At 43.5% G+C, this 27594-nt stretch overlaps 1 protein-coding gene across 1 annotated transcript in view; it reads right to left on the reverse strand.

Moving 5' to 3' along the window:
- The window catches only part of Tango4 (transport and golgi organization 4), an 87985-nt gene that overhangs the window by 21395 nt on the left and 38996 nt on the right, over positions 1-27594 (reverse strand). Inside the window, exons 7-10 of the mRNA XM_037429260.2 lie at positions 21898-22047; positions 19120-19221; positions 14845-15056; positions 7269-7408 (exon numbers count right to left, since the gene is read on the reverse strand). Coding sequence (XP_037285157.1) covers positions 7269-7408; positions 14845-15056; positions 19120-19221; positions 21898-22047 — 604 coding nt within the window. The remainder of the gene's footprint in view (positions 1-7268; positions 7409-14844; positions 15057-19119; positions 19222-21897; positions 22048-27594) is intronic.

Raw genomic sequence — 27594 nt, forward strand, 5'->3', positions numbered from 1 at the left:
TTGAGGTACTTTTTTTAATTATATATAGGGCCTACAGGGCCTTCAGAAGGTGTTCCTAAAATGTTATTGCCATGTAATGCATATTTGTTGAGTAATTCGATCTCAAAGTCAGTTTCATGACCATTTCCCTCGCAAAACCACCTCAAGATCAGTCACATTAAATGCAGCGGCGCCTGAGAACCACGCCAAGTAGCGCGGCCATTTTGGTCTCATTTGAAAGCCATATTCCTTTGTTTGTTTCTAGCAGAAGACAACTGTTTGTCTAGCAACAACGCCGCTATCGCGAATAAAGAAAAATCAAATACTCGCATGTCATTGGTGCATTTCTATCACCTGGGGCAGTTCCCGGTTCCCTATTGGATGTCAAGAGATTCATTCGTCTGCTAGACACCGGTGCACAATCCCCCATTTTGTGACGAGGCCTAAGCGACGGCTGTGTGATTGGTGCGATGGCAGGCGGTCATCGAAAGTTCCATACTGCTCATGCGTTCGAAAAGCAGCGAAAATGACGTCTGAGAGCATGCAGCATCTTATCAGCGAAACTCTGTGCCGTCAAGAACATGGAAAAAGCTAGCCGTGCCAACGCCATCACGAACGCGGCTCCCACGATCACGAACGCGATAGGCGGAGCCAACGATCACATGCGAGATTTGCGCGTCGGCACTCCCCTGGTTTACAACGCTGAAAAAGTGGCCCTTGCGTGTCATAAGAGTGACATTCAAAGAGACCTTTCGTCGACCTCAGGCTCACCTCGCGAGCGGTCTGTTTTTCGAGACTCGGGAGGGACCGCGACTACTGGAATGCCGTTCACCGTCATAAGCTGCTTCAGTGTATGAATTACGGTGTGTATGGCGGGCCTGGCAGCATTTCCGAGAAAGATCGGGAATATAGCATCGTTACAAAACTTGTGCTGATGTGTGATGAGTGCGGGGAACTGAAATTCGTACGGAGTTTAGCGAGAGTGGGGGAAGAGGGGGAATGCAGCACGCGGTCCGTTCGAGATCAATGTGCTCGCGGTTCGCGGGGCACAGCAAATGGACAAACTGCATAAAATTGCATTTTTTTTACCTAGAATGTTTCACAGAGATGCAAAGACATATAAAGATTACATCAAAGTGGGAATGATTCCTGCTCGTAGAAGGCTGCCGCGTACGTTAGTGATGACTGCGCGAGCACCGTCAAAACGCTGTATGCCGATCTGAACTTTAGACACCCTGGAAACATCTGGCGTGCAATGAAAAGAAGGCTCACGGAGAATGATAACGACTACACTCCTGGTAGCTTCTAGCATCATTACTGCACTGATTTACACCATTGCCTGTTGAATATACAGGCTCACCGTGTCCCTAAACTTACTTTCTCGTTTTTCCAAAACAACATTTTTCATCAAGCTCGAGGCCTTGTGCCCATAGTATCTTTTGCTCTAGTGATTGGATTTTGATAAGCTTATACATTGATGAGTGCAACAGGACCAAAACATTATGGTAATTTTATTAAGAACAGCAAATTAATTAGTGACAAAATTAAACAACAGAGTCAGATTTCTGATGAGTTACTTGTTAAGGCCATAACTCTTGAACCAATGAAGCTAAAAATAAAGTTATGGTTTCCTTGCACTCCCTGTTCTTTACAGAATTCTCCCATATTTAATTCGCAGCAATATTTTATGAGAAAGCTGTCTAAACAGTGGGTGGTAAGTTTATGGACCAGTCAATATTTTGAAATCTGGAAGCGACAGCTGAAAACTAATTGCATATTTGTTTTCAGCTGTGAGAAATCCATGTTAATAAAATTTTCAGCTCTACATACCCAAATATTAAAAAAAAAACTTTTAAGACCAGTGTCTCCCCTCAAAATATATTTTGAACATTTCCCAATTTCGACCATTCATGTGAAATGTCCTTGCATATATAAGGAAAACCCACACGGTGCTTGCTATAGCCTTAAAATTTGATGGCACCACCCCATCAAGAGCATTGGCTTGTCCACAGTTGACACTTGCAGCCCGTTGCTCAACAACAAAGTAGTAACAAGTGTGACAGCAGTTAATTTACACTCATCTTGTGGACATATGTGTGTTCTTTTCTAGCATCCTTCGTGGCGAGATGAAACACGGTCCCTGACCAAGTCTGATGATGATCTGTCGTTTCGGAATCGCGTACGAGTTTCTCATTCACAGACTCGTTTGTGGTTTCGAAATGTCAGATTAGATCATCATCAGACTTGGTCAGTGACCGTGTTTCAACTTATTCAATGCCTGACCAGACGAACTTTTATCGAACTCTCTAATACATTTCTGTTGGCGCTTAAGCAGCACGCTTCCAGTGTCAAGGTGGGACAATTGTTCATAAGCACTCGTCCTGTGCGTTTTTTTTTTCGGGCATCCTTTGTGCTTGAGCAGCAGCACGTTGCATTTTTGTTCGTGCGTCCTTTGTGCTTGAGCGGCACGTTGCATGTATGAAGCTGCTTGCCTTTCTTCATGTGACATTCTGATTTCTTGACATCACATTCACTGCTTTGCCCTTGCCCCAAAACTGACTTTTTTTTTCACATGCATTTTCGCAAAATGGGACCGTGGGGGCCCTCGCTGCATTACTGCTTTGTAAATGGGGAGTTCGACAGGTTGACACACCTATCTACCACATGTAAAAGGTTGCGATGTCGATATGAGAGTGCACTGTTCACAACTTCAAGGATTTTCAAGGATAGCAAAAAATTTGAAGACTTTTAAGAGTCTTGAAAATGCATATTTCAAATTCAAGGGTTTTCAAGGATTTCAAGGACCTGTATGCACCCTGTTGAGAGCATTTTTGTTCGATAAAAACATGGAAGAGTTTCTGTTGGCTAGGTTGGTGAAGTGCTGCAGGGATGGCGTTCTCTGGTTCTGTCAAGATTGCAATGCAGAGACCGAATTGTATTTATTCAGATGATTAAGTGCTATCAATGTAGTGCTGACAACACTCTACTCTAGAAAGGAAAATCTTTTCTTCCACCTCTCCCGTCTTCAATTTCTTAGGAGGCCCAAATGATTTAGTGGACAACGGCATACTCCCCTTCGAATTCGGAGTTGCTAATCTGCCCTGTAGACATCAATGTATAATAACATCTGACATTTTAGATGTTCAAAATTCTTGTTCAATTTTTTTGGCATTAATTAAAGCCCCCATCTATGTCCCATAGGTTCAAAGCAGTGATTTCATGAGTCGATCTATTACAGCGATAGCAGAGCCCTAAAAGCAGCTTTGCCACAATACCAGGGTGTCAGGTGGTGATGAATACTAAAAATATGAAGAGGCCATTGTAACTGTGCAGTACACCTTCATGTAGGAATCGGCCTTTTCTCAAGTCAACACATTTGCTACCAAAACAGAGCTTGGAAGACAGCTTCATCACACTGCGAAATTGTAATGAGGTGGTATATACCAAACTTTCAAGTGGCCACTGTCTTATCAAACGTTGACTTGGTTTTCGGAAAGTTTGGATAGTCCAAATTCTAGTGCGAATCAAATATTTGAAAAAAATATTCAAAAACAAATATTTGAAAGTTCAAATATTCATACATCCCAACATATCAACCTCAAATCAATACATCATATTTTGAGTTTAAAAGCTTGTTATACCGGCGTATATGCTCCAAGTATATAAAATTTTAGATGTCACATATTCCACAGGTCATCACTTGCATTCTACAGAAATTCAAATTCAGTGACGCAACCAAAATCTTCTGCTTTGGAGCAATTTTCGAGCAGCGAAATGTTCATATTGTAGCATTTTGGAGCGGCACAATTTTCCACTTTGGAGCACTTTGGAGCAGCCAACTTCACGTCTTGGACCAAAAGAAAGTTACATTTACATTCAATCATTTTGGGGCTCTTGTGAATAGCTAGAAATATTTCAGTTGATGATGCAAAATAATGGCGTCATGTTGTAGAGCATTATGAAAAGCTTGTTCTGTGATTATTTTCGTAGCAAATAAACAGAATACTGGTTGAATAAAATTTTTCTTCATGAAATAACATTTTAAATACACCTATGTGGTTATCAGCAAATATGGTAGAGAAACGCTGTGACGTACAACTCTAAAAACTCATAAAGCCAACCTCTTCCGGCACTAATCTCTCTGTGCTGAAACTACACAATTTAAATATCTTTGTTTTCCTTTTGCAGCTATGTTTTATGTAACTGGGGAGTTCTGTCTATACTCCGAAAACCCCCACAGTGTTCCTTATTGAGCAGTGCATAAAAAAAAAACCTCACAAGTTACCTTACATATGCCTAAGATGACTCGAAGGCAAGAGCTATTTCGTTTTTATTGCGATAGCAATTATATGGACATTCTCGACTGGTCTTAGCCATTGCCAGGAGCTTAGGCAAAAGTTTTTCATTTTTTAGGGGGGGGGGGGGGGGTGCATTTTGAGAGGGGGCACCAGCCAGGCGAATGTTATATATGCCATGACGAAAAAGAATTTCGGAGCACTGCGCTGGGCAACTGGGAGGACCCTCTGGAGCATGTCAGTCTCCGAGAAGCCGCTGACGGTCGAGTACACGAAAAGGTCATCTACGAAATTGATGACCGATTACACCGCATCTTGGCCGGAAAAAATGGGCACGGTCAGCGACGTCGACAGGGCCATGGTCGCAATGTGCCTCGACGTCCGTGACCCAGGGGTGGGGTTCTTCCCGTTGGGCGCCAAATGTTGGGATTCGAGGCTGAGGCTAGCCCGAAAATCCCGTGGGGAAGACGCAGAGGCCGACAAAAACCTTGTTTATATCAGAACCCGGGCCGCAACTGCTCGCTGCTAGCGGCTGCCGTGTGCCACGAGCCCACCCGCGATCGTCGTCCTCTTCTTCTTTCTGTAATTGGCAGGCTCACAGCTGCTGCTCCCATAACCTTTAAAAAAATTAATCCAACACGCATCTTTCGACAGATAGAGTCCAAAAATTTCCTCTGCTAAAAACGAAACCAAAACTGCGTTGTTAACAGCCTCCCTTCAGAGGAGTCAGATACAGTGTCCGTCACTATCACACAATGGCAATGGACCAAGAGTTTGCATACGATGCCTTCGAGCGCGACTGAGCTATGCTCATTGTAATTTTTTTCCTTGCAAAGTTTAACTAGTGGTGTCTCGCTCTTATTAAGAACCTTGACATCAAGTGAAAGTAATTTTGCACGGTGACAACAGCATTATCGCGCCCTTATGCGTGTGCAAGCCTGTGACCGCGAGTGCAACAAAGGCAGACCAGCTGCACGTTGACCAGGAAAGGTTTCCACAAACCGAAAACAAAAAAATTTCGGCTTTTCAGCCCACTGAAGCTACTCTGTGTAGAAAGAGCTTGACTAGGTAACAACCCCGGATACGTACGCACATGATCGAGGCGTAAGTAGAAGTCAACGATTTTAGATTTATTCAGCTGGAAAAGAGCGGGGCCTTCTAGAGGTGCAAAATGACTCTCTGCAATCGCCAATCAGGCGAGGGCGCTGCGGTTGCATTAGGATTGGTCTCGGCGGATCTTCTGCTACTGTGCTACTGCTTCCAAGGAGCTGACAAGCGACTACTACAAAGGCTACCTCGATATAGTTGCTCTCCAACACGTGATGAGTCATGAAAAAAGTGCCAAGCTGCCAAATAATATAGTTTAAAATGGTTTAATTGAACACGCGTTCTGTCACCACGGCTTCGCAAATAACCAAGTCTCTCTACCTGTGGACACCGATGTGCGCATTTCATGTGCAATGGTTTTTTTTTTAATACAATGAAAACTCGCTTGTTTAAATAAATTAGCAGCTAATGGGCATAAACCGGGAATGGACTGCACGCGTTCTGTTGCTTACGGAACCCATTTTGAGAATGTGCACACGCCAGAGCATCTAGGATACGTACTTCGCATGCAGGAATGTAACTCCACGTTTACAGTTACTCGCTCACGGCAAACGCGCACGCGTAGGTGACCGCACACACCAGCGTTGACATAAAAAACAGTAGTGACGGTAGGAGTGCGCTACACACAACAAAGAACCTGACAGTCAGCTCCACTACGCTTGCCACTCCACTCTCTGGTTTTCGCTAGGCAACAGAGGCACCAAAACACACAGCCTAGCTAGTAGAAACAGCACGCTCAATGCAAGGCAGCACATTTTCGCGGAGTCACGCGTACAACAGTTTAGAGATTATGGTGGCACCATGCATGGCAGCTTCGTCACCAGAAAAATGCAAAGTAAAAAAAAAAAACATGATTGAGCGTCTCATTAGTTAAATCAGCTTTTTGTCCCCCACAGAAGCTGAGCTTTGCATCAAAATTCTAACTTTCGAGGCTGTTTTGGAGCAGTTCGGCGCAATTTCCGCAATTGTGTTTTTGGAGCAGCTTGGCGCAAAAAAACGGAAATGTATCAAAAATGCGCAATATGCGCAGCTGTATTGCCCCTGCTAACTGAATGTATTTAAAAATGTTGGTAGAAGCACATGCGCTTCCAAGAGAATAAAGTTTTCACTCTAAGAAGACATTTTGTCTCACTATACTTTTCTAATCATCAACCTAGGGGAGTGCAAGTTCATAGTTTGCACTCGTAAATATTTGCTCGACGTTTGATTCAAATAAAAGGTTTTTTCTATCAAATGGAATCTGAAAGTTGTCGTAAGATGCGGTGTCGGCGTAAAACTGTGACGTATAACCAAGGTTTTTAATACATTATCTTTATGGAGATTTCACCGGGAACAGATTGCTTCGTCGTAATATGCGGGTTGTCGTGACACCAGGGGATGTATATTCGAAGTTCCACTGTAAGTTTTCTTCCCAGATAATACCAGAAGACGCTGTACAATGCATGGTAGGCATATAAATTGCATATATCACGTGAGTTTTTAATACATTATTTCCAAGGTGTTTTGCAGGGACCAAACCGATTTGTTGTAAGGTGCAGGTAACCAAATGACCACAGGTGGCATGATTTCGGTGGTTCTACAGTATTTCAATTTATGACACAACCTTGTTATAACAAAGTCAATGAACATGTTGAATAGAACAGTTGACTAGAGTTTGGCACTTCACTTAGAACAACAATTTATATTATACTGGGCGATTTACGAATAATGAAAATTTATTATCATACTGTGTTCTCCCTTCGAAAGGACAGACTGAGTTGGTAGTACCTAATTCAGACATTAGTGCAAAGAAGCACATGGACAGAGAAAGAGTGTTACACGATAGTGTTGCTCTTTGACCGTTCATTTGGTTCTTTTCTCCACTGCATGAATTTCGGCCCCTCTTACCTCCAGACACAAGGACACCATCGTCATTTATGCCAAGACAGTTGACGATTGCATTGTGACCAGAAAGATTCTGGATGAACTTCCCATCAGGGCACTTCCACTGCTTTATGTTGTCAGGGCCCCCAGATGCAAAGGTGTACCTGCACACAGTGAAACTGCTGTCATGGAATATGTAACGTTGGTAGGAAAAAAGAGGAAGTTTTAAAGGAATGGACAATTGTGATCGCTTCTGTGATGGAAAGATTCTGTCTCGTGAAGACTCCAATGCGCAATGTTAGCCTCATCAAACGAGGGTGTATATACTTTTCATTTATTGTGAAGAGAGACGAAAGGGTGCCTTAAAACATTAAGAAAGTAGTATACTCAAACAGGCTGCTTTCAGTTAGTGCAGTATGCAAATCTTAGACTTTAAATCAAAACCCAGTACACTTTTTATAGTTTTACAATTGGTAGTAGAATTCAAACTCTAACAAAACCCAATGTTACAAATTGCCCAATATAACAATTTATGGAACAAAAAAAAACAAACATAGCAGGTTGCATGTCCAGGCTGCTTTGACTTCTCACATGAATGGGCATGGGTTATGGGCAAGTTCAATTCCCTGGTACCTTTTATATTTCACTACGTTACAATTTTATACTTCGCAGACCTCAAAACTCTTTTACTTCATTTTATAAACTTCCCAATTCAATAAAATAATTCAAGTGCAAATGCTGCAATTGATGCAGAGAACTTACAGGGACAATAATCAAGCCAATAGTGTCCCTCGAATCACCCAGTATGTTAAAACAACTGTATTAGAACAGTTAAGATGAATTACCAACTCGCCTAGCAGTCCGTGTTTAGAACAATGTCACCTGTTGAATTCATTATTCGGGACATTGGCACAAGTAGCTTCAACAAAATAAAACAAAGGTTCTGACTAGGCTGGCTAGATGTCTTAAGGCGACTATGCTGGAGCAAACACTCAATGTAAAAGGTGTTTACAGCCTGAATTCCTAAAGAAATTGGCCTTTTTTTTTACTAGCTTATTTCATAAATATCTTTGTTAAGTAGGTTCTGACGTTAACTTTGTTTCGCTAGCCACTGGCTCGCTTTGAAAGAAAGACTACATTAAACTTTACTTTCGACGCGTGCCAGGGGCCGGCAACCGGAAGCAGTGTGTCGAGAACACACAGGCCATCTAAAACCTCGGAGGGCATACTTTACTTTTTTACTGAATCCCGGGTGGCAGTGCTGTGAATAAGTATGCTCATGCTCACTGTCAAATTTCTTCGTCTTTAGTTCAAATTTCCTGTAACTTTTCGTAGCAATACGTAGCAACTAAAGTTAGATAAAAGAAAACCAAAGCAATACAGCTGTACACGACACTAAAAAAAAATCCAACATCTGCAGCTGCGATTCAAACCTCGGTATTTTGAGTGGGAAGCGGGCGTTCTACCTCCAAGCCACTTCGACAGAGCTGCGTGCAGCACTTCAAACGACCACACATTGCAGACAATTGGCTGCAGTGCCACGAGCGGATTGGCCTTGTTTGGGCTTCACTTTTCAAAGCTTGGTCAGGGCACTGCTTTGCTCTAGTTGTGGGGTCTGTGGATGAAGCAACACACTCTCGAAGCGCACGAAGATAGTAGACGCGGCTGGACCGCACCAAACAAATGCATTTATTTAACTGCTTTTCACATCGACGATATAGTCAGCTGAATCAAAATACATCACCATCATCATCAACAACACCATGACTACATCCACTTCAAGACAAAGGCCTCTCCATAGTTCCACCAGTCAACTCGGTCCTGTGCTTGCTTTTGCCACTTTATACCCAAAAACATTGCCTTCCTAACTTTCTGTCCCCCCTAACCTGCTTGCCTTCTCTAGGAATCCTGTCAGTTCCCCTAATGACAAGCGGTTATCCTGCCTACAAGCTACATGCCCGGCATATGTCCATTTCCTCTTCTCGATTTCAACTATGATATCCTTAACCCCGGTTTGTTCCCTGATCCACTCTGCTCTCTTCTTGTCTAATAAGGTTACACCTTAAGGTTACACCTTAAGGTTACACCTACCATTTTCCTTTCCATCGCTCGCTGCGTCGTCCTCAATTTAAGCTCGACTCTCTTTGTAAGTCTCCAGGTTTCTGCTCCGTAGGCAAGTATCAACAAGATGCAGCTGCTATATACGTACCTGTCTCTTGAGAGACAGCGGCAATCTACCTGTCATGATTTGAGAGCGCTTACCAAATGTGCTCCACCCCATTCTTATGGTTCTAGTTACTTATATCTCGTGGTTCAGCTCCGCGGTTATTATCTGTCCTAAGTAGATGTAGTCTTTTACAACTTAAGTGCACTATTACCTATATCAAGGCTGTTCTTTTCCTAGGTTGTTGTACATTACTTACATTTTCTGCAGATTAATTTTAAGACCTACCTTTCTGCTCTCCTTGTCTAACTCTGTAATCATGAGTTGCAATTTGTCCCCTGAGTTACTCAGTAATGCAATATTATTGGCAAAGTGCAGGTTACTAAGGTACTCTCCATTAACTCTTATTCCTAACTCTTCTCATTCTAGGCCACTAAAAACTTCCTGTAAGCACGTGGTAAATAACATCGGGGAGATTGTAACCCTGCCTTACACCCTTCTTCATTGGTATTCTGTTGCCTTATTTATAGAGCACTATGGTGGCAGTTGATCCTCTGTAGATTTCTTCCAGGATGTGTATATATGCAGTAAAACACATAGATAGGCGAGTTGTGCATGCTAAATAGGTTGTATCCATGATACAATCTATTTAGCATGCACAAAAAACAGGGCAAGAAAGAGACAGACGAGTGCTATATATGCTTCATATATACTTTGTCGACGCCCTGATTCCGCAGTGTCAGCATGACTACTGATATTTCTACTGAATTAAATGCTTTCTCGTAATCTAAGAAAGCTATGTATAGTGGTTGGCTGTATTCTGAGCATTTCTCTATTACATAATTGATAGTATGAATGTGGTCGATTGTTGAGCAGCCTGTTTTAAATCCTGCTTGTTCCTTTGGTTGATTGAATTCTAATGTTTTCTTTACTCTGTTAGCAATAACCTTTGTAAATAGCTTGTATACTACAGAGAGCAAGCTGATCGGCCTGTAATTCTTCAAGTCTTTGTCATCTCCTTTCTTATGTATTAGGATGATGTTAGCGTTCTTCCAAGACTCTGGTACTCTTCCCGTCAGGAGACACCTCGTAAACAGGGTGGCTAGTTTTTCTAACACAATTTGTCCTCCGCCTTTCAGCAGATCTGATGTTACCAGATCTTCACCAGCAGCTTTGCCTCTTTGCATTTCCACCAAGGCTTTCCTGACTACTTCCGTCATTACTGGTGGGATGTCATCTGGGTTACTGCTAGTTCTTACATTATGGTGGTGGTTGTCCCGGCTACTGTACAGATGTATGTAAAACTCCTCCGCTACTTTAACTGTTCTATCCATATTGGTTGTTACTTTGCCTTTCATGTCCCTTAGTGAATACATCTTGTTTTTGTCTATCCCAAGTTTTCTCTTCACCGCTTTGACGCTTTCTTTGTCCTTTAAAGCATGTTCAATTCTATCCATATTATACCTTCTTACATCAGGTACCTTAGGCTTATTAAATCAACTTCGAAAACTCTGTCAGTTCTATTTTGTATCTTGTGCTTAGGCTTTTATGCTTTGAGGTTTCTAAATCATGCTCTTCATCTCCTGGGACAGCTTGTCTCCTGTTTAACTACCGTACCTTCAACTTCCAAAGCACATTGCTTAATAATACTCGTCAGATTATCATTAATTGCATCAGCACTAAGGCTGTTTTCCTTGATAAGAGTGTAGTATCTGGTATGAGGCGAGTCTTCGAATTCCTGTGCTTTCCCACTTAGTGCTAGCTCATTGATTGACTTCTTGCGTATCAGTTTCTGTCGTTCCTTCTTCAAGTCCAAGAGAATTCGGCAGCTTACCATTCTATGGTCACTGCATCGTATCTTGACAAGCACTTTTATATCCTGCACGATGCTTGGTTGTGGTACTTTCCCCATTAGGGCTCCTCCATGTCTACTCATGGTTCATTTGTTTTCGGTAGAAGGTATTCAAGATTCGTAAATTATTGCATTCCGCAAATTTTACTAGTCCCCCTTTAGCATTTCTAGTACCGAAGCAATAATCCCGTGCTCCTTTGTCTCCATCCTGCTTCTTCCCTATATTGGAATTGAAATCGCCTATCAGTTTAGTATACTGTGTTTTCATCTTACTCATTGCTGATTCCACGTTCTCATAGACGCTTTCAACTAACGCGTCATCATGGCTGGATGTAGGTGCGTAAGCCTGTACCACCTTCATCTTGTATCTCTTATTGATTTTAATTACAATACCTACCACCCTTTCATTAATGCCATAGTATTCCTCTATGTTGCCAGCTATGTTTCTGTTAATAAGGAACCCCACTCCCAGTTCTCTTCTGTCAGCCAAGCCACGATAGCAAAGAATGTGCCCATTCTGTAGCACTGTATACATTTCATCTGTCCTCCTAACCTCACTGAGCCCTATTACAGCCTATTTAACACCCTCTAACTTCTCGAATAGAACAGCTAGACTTGCCTCACTAGATTAGGTTCTAGTGTTAAACGTGATGATGATGATGATGTGTAGTGCTTTAAGGTGCAAGGGCCATTTGATGGACAAAGAGTGCCAGGTCAATGGACAAGTGATGCGAACGATGATTATGATAGGTGGCTGTAAAAGGGCCTTAAAATTTTTCGCACTGACGCGGGTAAAAACATAGAAGCACTAAAACCATGACATTGACATGAAATATGAGCAGTGAGAGTGAATAGCAAAAGGTCATAGTCAGACAGTGATGGAGATGTAGCCACCGCGGCAGCGACCTCTCTTCAGAGGTTTTGCTATGGAGTGCCTGGGTACATGACGTTAAAAGTCTGTTGAAATGCCAGCAATGATATATGTGCGAAAAGGGGTTCTCTACCGATGAACATTGATGGGTGAAACGGTATCTGTTGTTGATATGCCAATAAAAAGTGCTTTTTTCTGAGAGCATCTAAATCACTGCACTAGACAAGGATGTGGACAACCGTGAACGGTTCTCTACATCTCTCACACAATGGTGCATCGCCTCCAGACAAAGGGTATGAACGTGTAGAGCGTGTGTGTCCTATCTGTAGCCTTGTAAATGTGACTTGTGTGTAGCACAATCTGGACACTGCTGGCCAATTTCCAATTTTCAGTTTGATAAGGTGAAGTTTGTTTTCTGTTTGCCTATCCCATAGGCGCTGCCAGCACGCCCTGAGCTCCGGTCGTAGGAAAGGTTTCAGATCAAGTGCAGGGACAGCTATGGATGTATTAGCGGCAGCATTGTCTTGAGCAGATACGGCAAGCTGAGCCGCCAACACATTTCCAGCAATCTCGCGATGCCCTGGCCCCCAGCACACTACAACATTTCCTTTGAGAGCATAGATCTTGCATAACAAAGAGTACAGTGACACAAGGACAGGATTAGCGTTAAACATGGTCAAGTTCAGGTTCCAATGGTGGCCTGTCCGAACCCAGAGATTCTTAGCACCCTCTGCTGCGTTGCAAATCTGACCGCTGCCGTGGTCAGTTGCTTTGCAGCCACTGAGGACTGAGGGCCATGAGTTAATTGACGTATGCATGTGGGAAAAAACAAATCACTAGTGACGAAGACGCTAAAACAGTCTCACGCAATATTCCAATACACTCAATCAACATAACAAACAAGGTAATGCGAAGACAGCGTCGCCGCACCCAATGGTGCCTCGTCAGAAGACAAACATGAATGCCAGCCATCATGTGCCAGAAGAGAACCTGCTCATGTCATGTGCTGCTAGTCAGCCTCGCTGCCAGGCATCACTACTAGTGCTACAGTAATACATATTGATGATGATAATGGTTATAAACGCTCACAAGCACAAGGCCACCTACTGCTCGATAGTTGTGAACCCTAAATGCAGCCTATGCACGAAACACGTGTGCGCCACGAGGCGCAAATGACTTTATAGAGGGTGTTAGCCCCCTAACATAGTACACTCTTCAAATGCTGGGCTGTCTAATAAGGAACACCATAGCAGAGGGCTCCCGAGATTTCTTATTTAATGAGCACCAAATCTAGGTACAGTAGAACAACGTTATAATGAAGTGATATATAATGAACTAATAAATTTAATGAAGCAAATGTAATTCCTCTTGAAGTTCTCATTGAGGCCGTTGTATTTAAAACCTCATTTCAACTAAGTGAAAATTTCCTTAGAATGAATATATCGACCCATTGTTTATTCACAACGAGCATTTACTGATAATTTTGGTATACGACAATTGAATATTTTATAGCAGACGACGGTTTACATTTAATCACAGCTGCAGTAATTAAAAACTCGCGCTTTGCGCTCCCTGAGAGCCACCTGCCACCACGTGCGTGGGTGCGAGTCTCCCTGCTCTCCTTTCCTCGGGAACTAATCGACTTAACCCCGCAGCAACTTGCGCGAGCGTGCGCATCTGCCGGCCTGCCCTCTCCTGTAGAACTCGTTGACCCGCCCACGCATCTGACCTCCTTTCTTTTTCTTTTCAGCTCTGCGCCAGGACAGCGGAGATTGTTTTTTTGTTCACCTCTGTAAAAGATCTACACCACTTTTATCAGTTTCTGCCGTTGGACACGAGATGGACAACGGCTGCGGAAAACGTATGCGCAAAGATATAAAAATCCAGCAGAAGTCGCCAAAGTTGGAAACCGTTGTGTCCAGCATAAAAAAAATTTGGTCGAAAATTTTGGCGATGTCGCCAGTGAGTGTGTCGCGGGCGACCAGGCCCAGACGTCGTGGGACGCTTTTCTTCACGCCAGCGTTATGCCTGGCTGCGACACTTTCTGCCCGTACATTGGTGCCAATGCTGACGCGGTGACAACCAACTCGTTGTCAGATGTGGAAATTGTGCGCACAATGGCGGGGATGCATGACGACAGTGACAAATGTGTTGACATCCCGGAGCCTAATGTTGGCAAACCCGACGTACCAATGCCCGAGCAACGCTAAAAAGCATTGGCCCGCCCAAGCGCTGGATGCGACAGACCTGCTGTGCCGTTTCTTTGGTGCTTATAATGACGGCGAGGTCGGACACAAAATAGCTGCTGCAACTGAAACAGCAGACATCCGCGTGAGGAAAAGACGACAAAAGTGTATTAAGGACTATCTTCAAAGTGATCTGCCAGCTCGTGTGCTGAATTTGCCGGAAATAAAGTACATTGTTCTTTATTATTTTGCTAGTTTCTTGCCTTCCGACGGTCGTTTTTCTCTGCCAGCCGGCTGCTGTGATATTTGGTGGTGAGTACATCCTTTTTTGCTGGCTAATTTTTGGTAGACTGGATATTGCCTATAACAAACAAATGGTCATAACAAAGTAATTATGACTCCCTCTTCCACTTCGTTATAAGGAGGTTTGACTATAGATGGGCTTCCAACATCTTTGGGTGAGCAGTGAAAAACCCCTAGAGCAGCGCATTTTTTGCCGTTGCGCGAGTGAAGGGAAAAGCACGTACAGCCTGGGATGTACCACCAGTGCCCGTACGCTTTTCTTGTGGTGGGTCAGGGTGACGCGTGATCGACCAGCCACCAAGTCCCAGAGGCGGATTGTGCAGTCGTGGCTCCCTGTCAGCACCTGTGGCTCGGACGACTGTGTCTGCACGCTGGCCACTGTGTTGGTGTGGCCCACCAGCGAGTGGATGTTGGCCTTGGTCCGCATGTCCCACACCTGCAAGAACAGATCTAGTTGCTACATATGCATTCTAAAGAAAACCATTAAACAGACATTATAAGAACATTATAGATCACTAACCAAAGTCTCACCTTTTAATCATTGTTTACATTCTTGAGAGTGTAAGTGGACACCAAAATTTATTCAGTGCCTCTCAAAGTTCAATGAAACAGCTAACGTGCTTTCGCCCTCGAGCTGCTACCTTTATTGCAAACACCTCTAATTTTTCTTTCACGGACAACACTGCTTTTTTGTTCTAAACCAACGATGCTGACGCTAACACAGCCAGCACGAGAACTTCACCGAAACCAGCTTTTTAGTGCTGCTGTGTCAAAAATGTGACCGCTCTCCAGGCCCACATTTGCTGCTGTCGGAGCATTATTATAAAAAAAAAAATACTGTGAGGAAATAAGATACATATACAGTTAGAAAGTAGATTTCGTTACAGCAAAATCACAGTCTATTAATTCATTGACATCCATGTATCTATTATGTATATCGAGCGTAATAAAATGCAAGGCTCCACAAAAATGACCTTCTACACAGGTATCAAGGTTCTCTCCCCCAGCGAGAACCTTGACCCACAAACTGCGAGCGCCATCAGTCGCATCAAAAGAAAACAGCCCAGGTGGCAAACACAACCTAGACGCGGCACAAGGTGCGGTGTCATTACATAACTGACCAAACCAACTTGCACATTATTTTTAGGAATAGAAACTAGGCATTGGCAAATGTCATTTCCTTAGGTTCAAAGTGAAGTGAAAGAGACTTTGAGCAGTAGCGAGGCTTGTATAGCTGTAGGGTACTAGTTACCACTGATACAATACACCAAGTCTTAAACATTATCATACTTAGCACAGACAAGCCCATATAGCACATTTTTAAACTTCAAAAAGAAGTAATTAAGGTGAAGAGAATATGTACATTTAACCTTGAAACGTGGCTTCGTGCCAGTGCGAATTCTTCTAGGTGAATTGTTTCACAGCATAGAGCTTCCAGTCTGCAAGGAAGCCAACCTTACAAAAGCTCATGCATTCAAATAAACATATATATTCGTTCCTTTTGAATAATTTGAGATTTTGAATGATCTAAATTCATGCCAAAGCAAATTAAAATACTGCAATACTTGTTAAAATACTCAAAGCGCTCAATTATTCACCTATACCTACAGTTTACAACATGCTTTCTGAAAATTGCTTAGCAAAATGAGCTGAGGTAAACGTATAACGTTAAATGTGCACCTTCTTTGTTTTCTCCCTCCTTCGACCTCTCTGAGGCTGGCACTGCATTGGTATTGGCCAGATGTCATCACATGGGACCACTCGCAGCGTTCATTTGTTTACAATCACTTCCGACTACCATCTTTGTTCTCGAACGATGTGTCTAAGCACGGTTAGCGCAGACTTAGTGGTATGAAGTGCGGCCTGACCAGACCTAGGCCCGATGTTTGCCAAAAGCGGGCGAGCCCTGCCCACTGATATATAGTTGACGGGCCTCCCAGGCCCAGCTCGGTGTGTCATACCCAAAGCTTGACCCGACTTGATCAACGATGCAATAAAGCACATGACAGCACAAAAATAAAAATGTGTTAAGAAAAAAGCGTGCCATCCTTCCCTGTAGCTTCTTTGCTTTCATTGTTGATAAAAGTGAAGACCTCCCGAGTGCAAAACCATTCACAAATTACTGCGCAGAAACAAAAGGTTGCATCTGAATTTTGGCTTCAATTGAGTGCATCGTTTCTGCATTATGTATCCTGCAGCAAACAAGTTGTGCTCGCTGCTGATGCTTGTAGCTGGAATCGGCAATATCTTTTTTGCAAGTTTGGCAAGTTTCAAATAGTTGTTTTTTTTTCCCCTATCTAAAACTCAAGAAGTTCCGATTCAGAGCACGCGCTTAGTGATTCATCATCATCATCATCATCATCATCATCATCATCAGCCTGATTACGCCCACTGCAGGACAAAGGCCTCTCCCATGTTCCGCCAGTTAACCCGGTCCTGTGCTTGCTGCTGCCAATTTATACCAGCAAACTTCTTAATCTCATGTGCAACTTCTTAATCTTAGTGATTCAGTACGCACATACTCACTAACTTCATTCTACTTATGAACGCTGTCATCGATGCCACAACACTTGCTGAATGGTTACATGCTCTGAATTTTCGCATATTTTTTTTTTCACCAAAAGTGTATGCTACCCTCAAAAGAAAGCACACAAATGAACAAGGACAATTCCAGCACATCTTTATTTTTGGCTTGATTCGGGCTTTTTACCTGGCCCGAGCCTGGCCTGATAAATAAACAAAGAAGTTTGAGCCCGGCCCGGGCCCAAGGTGAAAAGATGTCCCGCTGCCCAAGCCCGGCCCGCTTTTGGATACCTGGAGCCTATGCAACGCATCTGTTTTACGGATACGAACTTTCCATTCTGTGTGCATTGTGCTGTGAGACACTTTTCGCACAAGAATGACGTCGCTGTTGGTTGCCATCGGTACCTGTTACACCTTCTGATGCCAGAATAAGTCTAGTGACAACTGAAGCTCTTTATGATACCACCTGTTTTAAGTGCAACGAGTTGCGACAAAAGACATGGTTGCATAGAATCGGAAGTGAGAACCTCAGGTCGACATTTTATACTCTTTTTTGCGTGCACTGAGATTTGCTTAAATCGATGCCTGCTTTAACGCCTCAAACATATCACAGTCAATTATGTTCTCGCTCAGGTTTCATTAACACTTCTGCATAGTGTGTTTTTTGCTTTTTGTCAACAATACATGGTTACGTTTTCTCCTCGACGTTATGCGCCGACTGGTTCGGGTCTACTTTACTGGGCGGTGCACTTAGCAAGCGCGCGGAAGGACAATCGAAAATGTGATTGTGAAACTTTAGATATTTTGAGCTGCTGTTTTGAATAAACAAAACTGGATTGTGAAAACTGACGTTGAGGTTGGTACTCATCGTAGAAGTTTGTCGCACGCTCGTATATATCTGGCTCTTTTACGTTGACCAATCGGCCATGAGACTCGCGATGCGAGGGCAGCTATGCAAAGCGTGCACGCCCCTACAACCCAGCCGGTGACCACGCAAATAGCACTGCTGTCTATTAACTCGCTGATTGATTTTATGCACTGTAAAGAAATGCCGCCAGAGTTTTCGTAGAAGCTGGAAACTATGTGCACTGCCGTTGTGAAGCTCAAGCTTCCGTAGAAACAACTATAGATTTCAGACTACTGCGACGTGTTGAACCTGTGATGCGCTCTTTAAGGTAAGAAACGAAGTTTTGTTTTTGGGGCCTACTATCTGAAATATTTATTCACTGGTGCCAATGGCGAGTTCAAGCTTAGAGCTACAAAAGGCAGAGTCGCCCATTTTTTCAACCTGAACGTGCGAACATCGACCGCCAAGTATGTGAGCGCTTGTTGCGGGTGTCCTGGTGTCTGGTTACCAAAACAGCCTAGCAGAAGACAGCTACACAGGACTGTTCATTGCAGGCATGCCCATCTTCTCGTTCATTTTGCTGCTGCACTCCGTTGAAAGTCGCTTATTGAGTGGGCGGTCGACGCTCACATGTTGAGGTTGAAAAAATGGGGGGCTGTACATCCGGCGACAATTTCTTTTACGGCAGTCCAAATATAACAATCACAGGTTACAACAATTGAATTTTTAGGTTTTCTTGTATACGTGGACTGTACTGCATTGGCAATAAAGGGAAAGCTACAGAGGTGGAGCTTCTGCAAGGAGATGTGGCCCGTTTGGTGCGCATACTGCTGTCAAAAGTCATGGCTTAGTGCCGGCGCTGCTAAGCAGTACGGGCAAAAGGCGCGACTTTTTCTCGCATGCAAAAATGCAAGTGACCACCTATAAAGTAAAACAAATGCAAATACACCACTAGTGTGAGCTGTCTCAAGAAGCTACATGTAGAAAATAAAGGAGTATCTTTCACATCTACAATCTGTAGATCTGAAAGCTGTAGGATTTGGTCCTGAAGCCTTTGCTTCATTGCTAAGAATAGTTGTCTGTATGTACAGTACTTTCTCGAGTGCTTGTGCAAAGGATAAGTGGTTACCCTTGTTGTCGCATCCCGGCCCCCAGTGACCAGGATGTCGATGGTGGGATGTAGAGAGAGAGCATAGACACCGCTCAAGTGGCCGTGGTAGTGGCGTATCACCTGCACATGAGGTTGACACACAAAGCCAGATTCATTTCAAAAGAGAAGCCAAAGGCATCAAGCAAACAGGTATACACACACTGTCTCTCTCGAAAATTTCGAGACGTGCACATTTCAAAACAGAGGGTAGGCAGTCCTTTAAAGGTAATGTATACATGGCACATCTGAAATTTCGAACAATGCTAAAACTCTTCAGTACCTCATTTTTTGGGGGCCTTACGCACGCTCTGCTTTAACTGCAGGTCAGAAACTGCATCATATGAAACCACTGCCTCTACCATGTTAACATTGAGATAGCACTCTGCAGCTGCAGCGGTTCCCATGGAGTCAGTTTCACTGCAATGCAAAGGCGCCACTCACTAATGTGCACAAGTGCCCGCAGTGTCTCCATAAAACTTGCTCAATTTATGCCCACCTCAAGGCCAAGTGATGTAAAAAAATTTTTAAACAGCAATATTTACTAGAAATTATTGTTCTGTAATATAAACCACATCTTTTTAGGCACACATGAGGGTTATAAATCAAGTCACATTGTTTTGTTCATTTTTCATGACTATAAGTTTTATGAAAAGTATAGCTTGCGTGAACACTCTTTACTAAAGTTCTCCTCGTTTTCATTTTTTGCACGCACATATATAGTAAGGAACTTTGGCCTGTGCAATGAACTAAAACAAATGAGATCTGACAAATAGTGAAAACATGGTAATTAAATGATTAAAAATTAAATAATTAAAAAAAGTATTCACTGGCACTAGGGGTTCCTCCATGTAACAGGCAACTACATTAAATCTTGCAGCATGCTTTTGCTCATTGAGGTTAACCAATGTGGTAAAGAAGTGTGGCAAGTTTTAATAAAAATGTTTATAAGCAAAAAAGCTAGGATTTTTTGCATATGAAAAAATGCCAGAAATACAAGTTTTGAAAAAAATCAACAAAAAAGATTTGAAACAGGTGCAGTGCTTGCACAAGATACTCAGGAGGGCTATATTTGCAGCCAGTTTCATCATGGACTTTACTACTGTGTGCCTTTTTTCTAGGAGCGACGTAAATTATTTTTTCCAGCCTGTTTTGCAGCATCAATGACATGACCGGGCGCTTGTGAGGCACAGTTTTCCAGTGTAGAGGCCAGGCAGGATCCCAATTTGCTTGAAAATATCAAATGTGTTTTTATTGCCATTATTGAAATGATTCGCATCGTCTAACAAAGCAAACTTGATTGTTTACAGGCTCATGTACATGTCCTTCAGCTTGAGCAACAAATTTACCAAGTTTATTACTCTTATGAATAAAAATAATGTGTGCACAATGCTCATTATGACATGTTCACACTTGATATGATTGCCAAATCGCCAACAAAATACTACTTATCAAGCTAATCTTGTGATGCACACAAAATTAGCACTTTCAGTTTCGTTGCACATTTCGAAAGAAACTGCCTAGACAAAAGTTTTCTGCAGCAAAATGACGGGCAATAAATTACACATCTAACATAACCAAAAACCAGAAAATGACATTTTGAGTTCCAGTTGGCCTCATACTTTAAACCTATTAATGATTAAAACGTGGTTGGCCCGACAGTCTATATAATGCTATGCATTTTAAGACTACAGCGCAATGTCCTGTGGTATGCAGCGCCTACAGGTTTGCATGTTCACTGATTGATGAATTCACTGATGATGATGTTAGTAGTAAAGCATGAATTAGTAGTGCTTCCACATTACTTGCATGGTTCCTCCAAAGTCTAAAAAATTGACTGTAAGCTAATTGGGGGCAAGGGAAGTTCTTGCCAAGTACTGCAATCTTGCATTGTGAGAGGTTGGTGGTGGTGGGCAGTCGACTGGACCACTGCCACCCACTGTAATAACAACGTTGCCCACTGTGCAAAGTTGTATCACTCACGTAATCCTGCACAGCTTGCATACTTTGAACACAACACAAAATAAAGGTACTTTTTAAACATACAGAGAAACTACAGCTAAAACTCCATACTTCTACAAACTTCAATATAAAAGAATTCTCAATGTAACAAAGCACAGCGAAACATCGTTAATACATCACTGCCGAGAACATGGCATAGCTACGCATTAACCAGCAAGTACAAGTACTGGATCTCCTGGTGGGCACCGACTTCGCCAATAATGAATTAAACACTATGTGACATCAAATATTGCCTAGAGTACCCACCAGAAAGCCTTTTCTTCCTTTTCGTCAAAGCACTGATCCTACTTTTTGCATGCCAACAACTGGCACTGGATAGAGAATGAACACACATACTGGCTTACCATGATACACACGTGTGCATCTGTACCGAGATTTTATGGAGTTCAAGGTGCTGCTTCATCACCTGTGTACACACACTACTGTAAAAATAATACTACAAAAACTTGGAGAGGTGTCCTTTTAATGGTGAAGATTTCACATTTCTATCTCATTTCAATGCTTGCCTATGAATGGTGAAAAGTGCACCATGATTATGTATACAATGTATCAATTCCAAGGCTTGAATGTTCATGGCTCTACGAGAGCCTTTTGAATTTCACTGAGCTTAGTTTTTCATTTTCGCTGAATTTCGGGGTACTTAGGATGCCTTTTAACAGTTGGCATAATCTGAATAGTTCGAGTCCCTGTGGAACGTGCTTTACCATTTGTCCAATGTACAAGTATGGCTGCACTTGCCTTGTTGTACTCAAGGTCCCAGCACTTGACCTGCTTGTCCTCGCCGCAAGAGAAGAGGTATGGCTGACGTGGGCTCACAGCCAGGCCCCGCACTCCACTGATGTGTCCAGTCAGGGACAGCTTCAACTTCCCGGTGGCCAGGTCCCAAATCTACGCACACGAGTCACAATGAGAACTGAATGCTTGAGCACAACTTCAATTTCCCCATATGTGAAATGCAGAGGTGCCTTTATGTGACAAGTTCCTAAATTACTTGAACTGAAACAATCCCCTTATAGAATCGCTGCATACTTGTGAGGGTACTGTGGGTGCAGCTATTACTTAGGTAAGTGCCCAAACATTGCAGGAAAGCAAGCATGCCTCTAGAGCGTCACACTCTCACTAAAACTGCAGGTGGCAGCAAACCCTCTTACTCTCGGTGTTACAGTGTCTCATCGAGAGCAAGGCGGTGTACGATGCAGGCCACGTTCTTGAATACACAGTGGAGGCCATCAACACAAATCACACCACTCTGATCCTGCGAACAAGTGGACTTATAAACCCCCCAGACAACATCTCTGTGGAGATCGAGTTCACGGGGAATAATGATCATTCAGTTTTTCTGACACAGTGTTTGCTTGCAGGCAATGCCAGTCCCATGCTTGTCTTCTGTTTAGGTTGTGATGACGGGGAGCTTGATTCGCCTACCTAGACTTTGAAATTCGAGGATTGCTCCTGGAGTGCCAGGTGTCAAACCGATTGAAAGTGACACCTTCATATTTGCAATATGCTTCACCTCATTACACTCTTGTATTGTCGCAAAGCTACTTTTCAGGCTCCCCTAAGGTCGAATTTCTCAAAGAAATAGGGTCAACGTCGAATTAAAAATGGCCCCTTCACGTTTTCAAGAACCTTCACCCCATTGCACTCATACTGCGGCAGAACTGTCTGTTGCAGATAGAGATTGTGGTGAGGTTGTTGTGAAAGCACAAGCAGTGCATACCAATTGAAGCTGAGGCCAAAACTACAACCCAGAAAATCACACAGAAAGCGAGTATTCATGCCACCAACCTCAGGTAGCGACTCCTTCAGGTGCTTGGCCCCTGCATCCCGCTTTTGTGCCGATTCGAGGTCCGCTTGCCAACGCATCCACGCTATTTCTGCTTCGCGCACTCTCGGCTCGGGGTCTGCTTGTCTTTACGTCCGCTTCACAGCGGCTTTCAAGTTCGCTAGTCGATGAGCCCGTTTAGCTTCAGACTCACGAGCCCTCACTGCTGCCGCTGCCTTGATGCTGGGGACCAAGCGACGGTAGCGAGCGAGCGCTGCTGTCACCACACGAAAATCTCCAAGTGAATGCCGCCAGAGCGGCGGCACATCACCTAGTGAGCACTCGCACCATCTAGAAAGCACAGTGGGAGGGACGAGAGACAGGCCCGCCAGCATTATAAAATTTAGAATAACAGATAGCTGAACTAGTTCGTAAATGTTGTGGGAATTCAGGCATCCGCGCTAGTGCTCATCACCATTTCCTCTTGGAGAATTCTCGCATCGCTCTCCTCCCAACCGGACGGATGGCGACTAGTAATAAATTGCTGTCACTTCGCTGCCATCCACGCCCCTCAAAGTTTAACACGGTGTCCCATTGGCCCAATTTTGGCGGGATTCAGACTTTGCTCACGCTCGCTCAACATGTGGGAGCGCGAGACGGGGTTCGGGAGACCACTTCAGGGTTTCAGAGGGTGCGTATGTGTTTTGGCCTCTCAGGCCAGCGGGGATCCTTTGTTTGGTTATGTTTGGTTATGTTGTTTTGTGAAACAGTGGTTATGTGAAAGGTGCACGCTCCTTTACGGGGTCTTGAAGTGCCGAGACAGAACGCCTTGCGATTGTGCACCATATGTTCCTCTCAACTGTTGCTATGTATGTCTATTCTCCTTATTCTGCATGCTCTGGGGTGTGCAATTGCGGAAGCGCTGATCGAAGAATTGGTCGGCGCTTCGAAATTGGTTCTTTGTCTATTTGTTTGTTCAATTGTTCTATAAGTGCGCATTTGCAGCCAGTATTAAATGTATAAGGTAACTTGTTTTAGCTAACTGGTGTTTTGTATAGTTATGTTACTTACGATTGCGATATATATTGATTGAGTAATATCTGTGTACTGAATTCCCATAATAAACCAACCTATTCGGAAAGTGTCACCTAGGTTCTCCCTCGCAGCGCGCGTGCCAGCTTGCTGTCCCTTCGTGGCGATAGACCGAGTTCGCCTACGCAGCGAAACGAATGGTATACACGGTGTGACAAGACAGACGAACGAGGACGCTGCACCCCTGCTTGGAGCTCACAGTGCTCAAACCCGTGGTGATGTACAATGACCACAAAGAGAAAAGAAAACAACACTACAGTATTTATGTTAAAATGACATGACATGAAAAGACAGAAACAACAGTGAAGTCAAGAGAATGACCAGTTATATATCGCGAAGACCTTCAAGTGCAACCGACCGATAGGCATCGGCTCTTGCTTTGGAATGCACAAATAACTAAGTATTTCAAGTGCAGAGCACTTTAAGGGGCCGGGCTGTCACATGCTACCATCCTATGCTGCCACGGCTTGGTGAAACACAGGCAAGACCACGTATAGCCACCTGTATCATATCGAGCTCAGGCCAAGGAGTCTTCTTCCTCTTGTTCTTCAACAGCCTAGGGGGGCTTTGGAACCCTCCAGAAATTTTTCTTTGCTTGCGTGTATATACACGCATGTGCAAACATACATGAAGTATGATGAAACACTGCCAATTGAATTCTGGATATCCTCACTTGGTTAAATCACACATAAAATAGAAAAAAAGAGAAAGCAAGCAAAAAAAAGAGAAAGAAAAAATGAGGGAAAAAAAGAGGGACAAATAGATAAAGAGAGATGATTAAATTGATAGAAACAAAGAGAGACACTGCTCTCTTCCAAGTCCCTTGTCCATTCTTGCACTATAATGGACCACCAACTTGCCCAAAGATTTGCTCAGTTAAGAGAGAAGTAAAGGACGAGAAAATCTTAGAGAAACAAAGAAAGCTGCCCAGCTCCTTCACATTTGGTGCCCCTAGTGGGAAGCAGACTTACTTTTCTATTGCTTAACGGTTTTTCAGTCAGCGGTGTTTGCAGCCCATGTTTATGCACCCCATCTTTTTAAGGGCCCCCAAACAACATTTAAAAATACAAAATCGAGCGCGTTATTCTTGCTTGGCATGTTCCATTTTTTTTTTTTGCACGCTTCATGACACCAGAACAGCGATTATGGCGCATACTCTCGACTGGTCCATATATCGAAAATATCAGTTCTGAGTTGCCTCCAACTCTGCTTTGCCGTACATTGGCTTACCAATTCTTCCTCACCTCACTTGATTATCAGACGCAATGAACTGATTTCACTCCAATTTGTTGAACAAGTTTCCGACAGCAGAAGCAGTAATAACAGAGTGTAGCTGACAAGCTCGAAATCTTCATAGGCTGAATGACTAGCGCTAACATTGTGCACAGGCTTTATGAAGAAATTAGTGTGGAGGAGATATTGCCTGTAAGAGTTGTAGTAAAAGCGAGAACAAAACTAATGGAAAGGCACCACGTTATTTCATTCTTCCAACAGACGAACTTTTTACAGCAAAGATGACGGAGTTATCCACAAAAAAGGCCAGCCTGCTTTCATGTTTTTTGTATATTTTTTATTGTAATCTGCATTTTCTTTATTGGCATCATGTTCCATTCCAAATCCATAACTCGTGCATGCGCAGTGTCTTTTGTACTCGCGATTAAAAGCTCACGAGTGCCAACAAGGCACACGGCTGAAGCATTTCTTTCTCACTGAGGGCACATGCGATAACATCACTTCGCGTGTGGGGCCTGCCGTCGATTACACCTGAACCAGAAAAAAAGTGGTTTGTTTTTTTTTTTATCAGATAAAGGAGTATGAAGGGACACCCGGGAAGAGGAACTGCATTGCTTAAACTGCAACTCTGAACTTTGACTACAGTCGATCCTGCATATATGGAACTCGGATATATCAAATTATTGGCTATATCGAACAGTTGAGAAATCCCCTTGTATTTCCCTTGCAAAAATATGGCACTTTTGCAACCATATATCGAACTTCCGCACAGTGGAACATCGACCATGTCCAATGCTGCGCCGCACCGCAGCCCAGAAAGTGCATTTTTCCTAGTAAATATTGATCAATTTTTAGCTGTCTTCTAACAAGTGCTGATCCCTTTCTGTGCTCAGATGATGAAAAGACAGTATTATTCCATCACGCTGATTGCATTGGTACGTTTGATGCACAATCTGCTACTGCAGGTCCTAACGTGCAGGCATAACATTCTTCAAAAAGACCGATTGCCGAGGACACCAAAATGAGAATGCGAAGTGACTTAGTGATCTCGTTGCAATGTTCACATCTCCTTGCTTGTTTGCTGGTGCACAATGGCAGACGAGCCTGAAAAGCATGGCCTTCAAAATGTGAAACTTCACAAGTACGTAGGCAAGGAGGACCAAGGGGGGCCCAGGCCCCCCACTGAAATTCCTCCAGTTGGCCAATAACGCCAGAGTATAGAGGCACAAGTACAAGTAGTGGCCTGCACATTTAAACAAATGAAAAGCAAACACTATTTAAGGAAAGCAAAAACGTTTATTAGAGAAAAAAAATGCCACTTGCATTTTCTTATGGGGGGAACTAGAGTAAATGCGTTGCAGAGTGGTGGGGGCAAAGCGTGAATGTTACATAATTAGGTATGGTTTAGGAATGCTGAATTGTTGTTTGGTCTTTATTATTCTTATTTTTTGAATGAGGGAGAAGCGCTGCCTTCAACATCAAGCGAAAGCCAAGTAAAGATGCCCTCGACTGAATTTCTAATGCCCGATCCAGTGCCTACATGTACGGGGTGGCCAGTGAACGGTTATGCAGCGCAAGTAGTTGTTTTTAGGGGCGAAGCTTCTTAAGCCGTGGGTCGTGCATCCTTGATGTATGTAGTTGTAGGCAGCCACCTCTTGGAATGTCCGCTAGATGGCGGTACTTGTATATGATGAATATATGATGAAAAAATGCGAGGTAGCGGTACTTTCAGTGTTCAGACAGACACAGACAGACAGATGAACAGACAGACAGACAGGCAGATGCACATACAGACAGATGGACGGACGATTCACGGTTTACTGATAAAACCCTCCAAAGCTTCGCTCCACTTATCATTCACTCCGCGGATTTGCTGTGATTTTTTTTACTAGCAGATGATGCCTGCGTCTGCCTTGCGAGATGAGGTGGAGAGGGGAGCGACAGTTTTGCAGATGTCTTTTTGGGCCAGTATGGGGCTGGCATGAGACTGGAGCATGCACACGATCATGCACGGGAGGGGGGGGGGGGGTCGCGTCAATGCCGACGCCGAAGCGCAACGTTGTGTGACGTAAGAAATGCTCTGCATTTAAAAGGAAATAAGAGTTAGAAGCTGGTGGGTGGGGGTTCAAGTCCAGGCCTCCACTGGCCTCAGCAGCTCGCCGCACTTGGTCCAAGAGTGCCGCATGGGCCATCTTCTCCTCACTGGCAAGCAAGGTCTCCCACTGCTCAGTCTTGAATTTTTCCACCAGAATCTGAGGCGTGTTAATTTTGACTGGCCAACTAACCAAGAACAGCAACCAAAGAACCTTTATTCTGAAAGCACGGCAACGTTCGCCAAGAAATTC

Source organism: Rhipicephalus microplus, chromosome 2 (assembly GCF_043290135.1).
Source record: "Rhipicephalus microplus isolate Deutch F79 chromosome 2, USDA_Rmic, whole genome shotgun sequence".
NCBI lineage: Eukaryota > Metazoa > Arthropoda > Arachnida > Ixodida > Ixodidae > Rhipicephalus > Rhipicephalus microplus.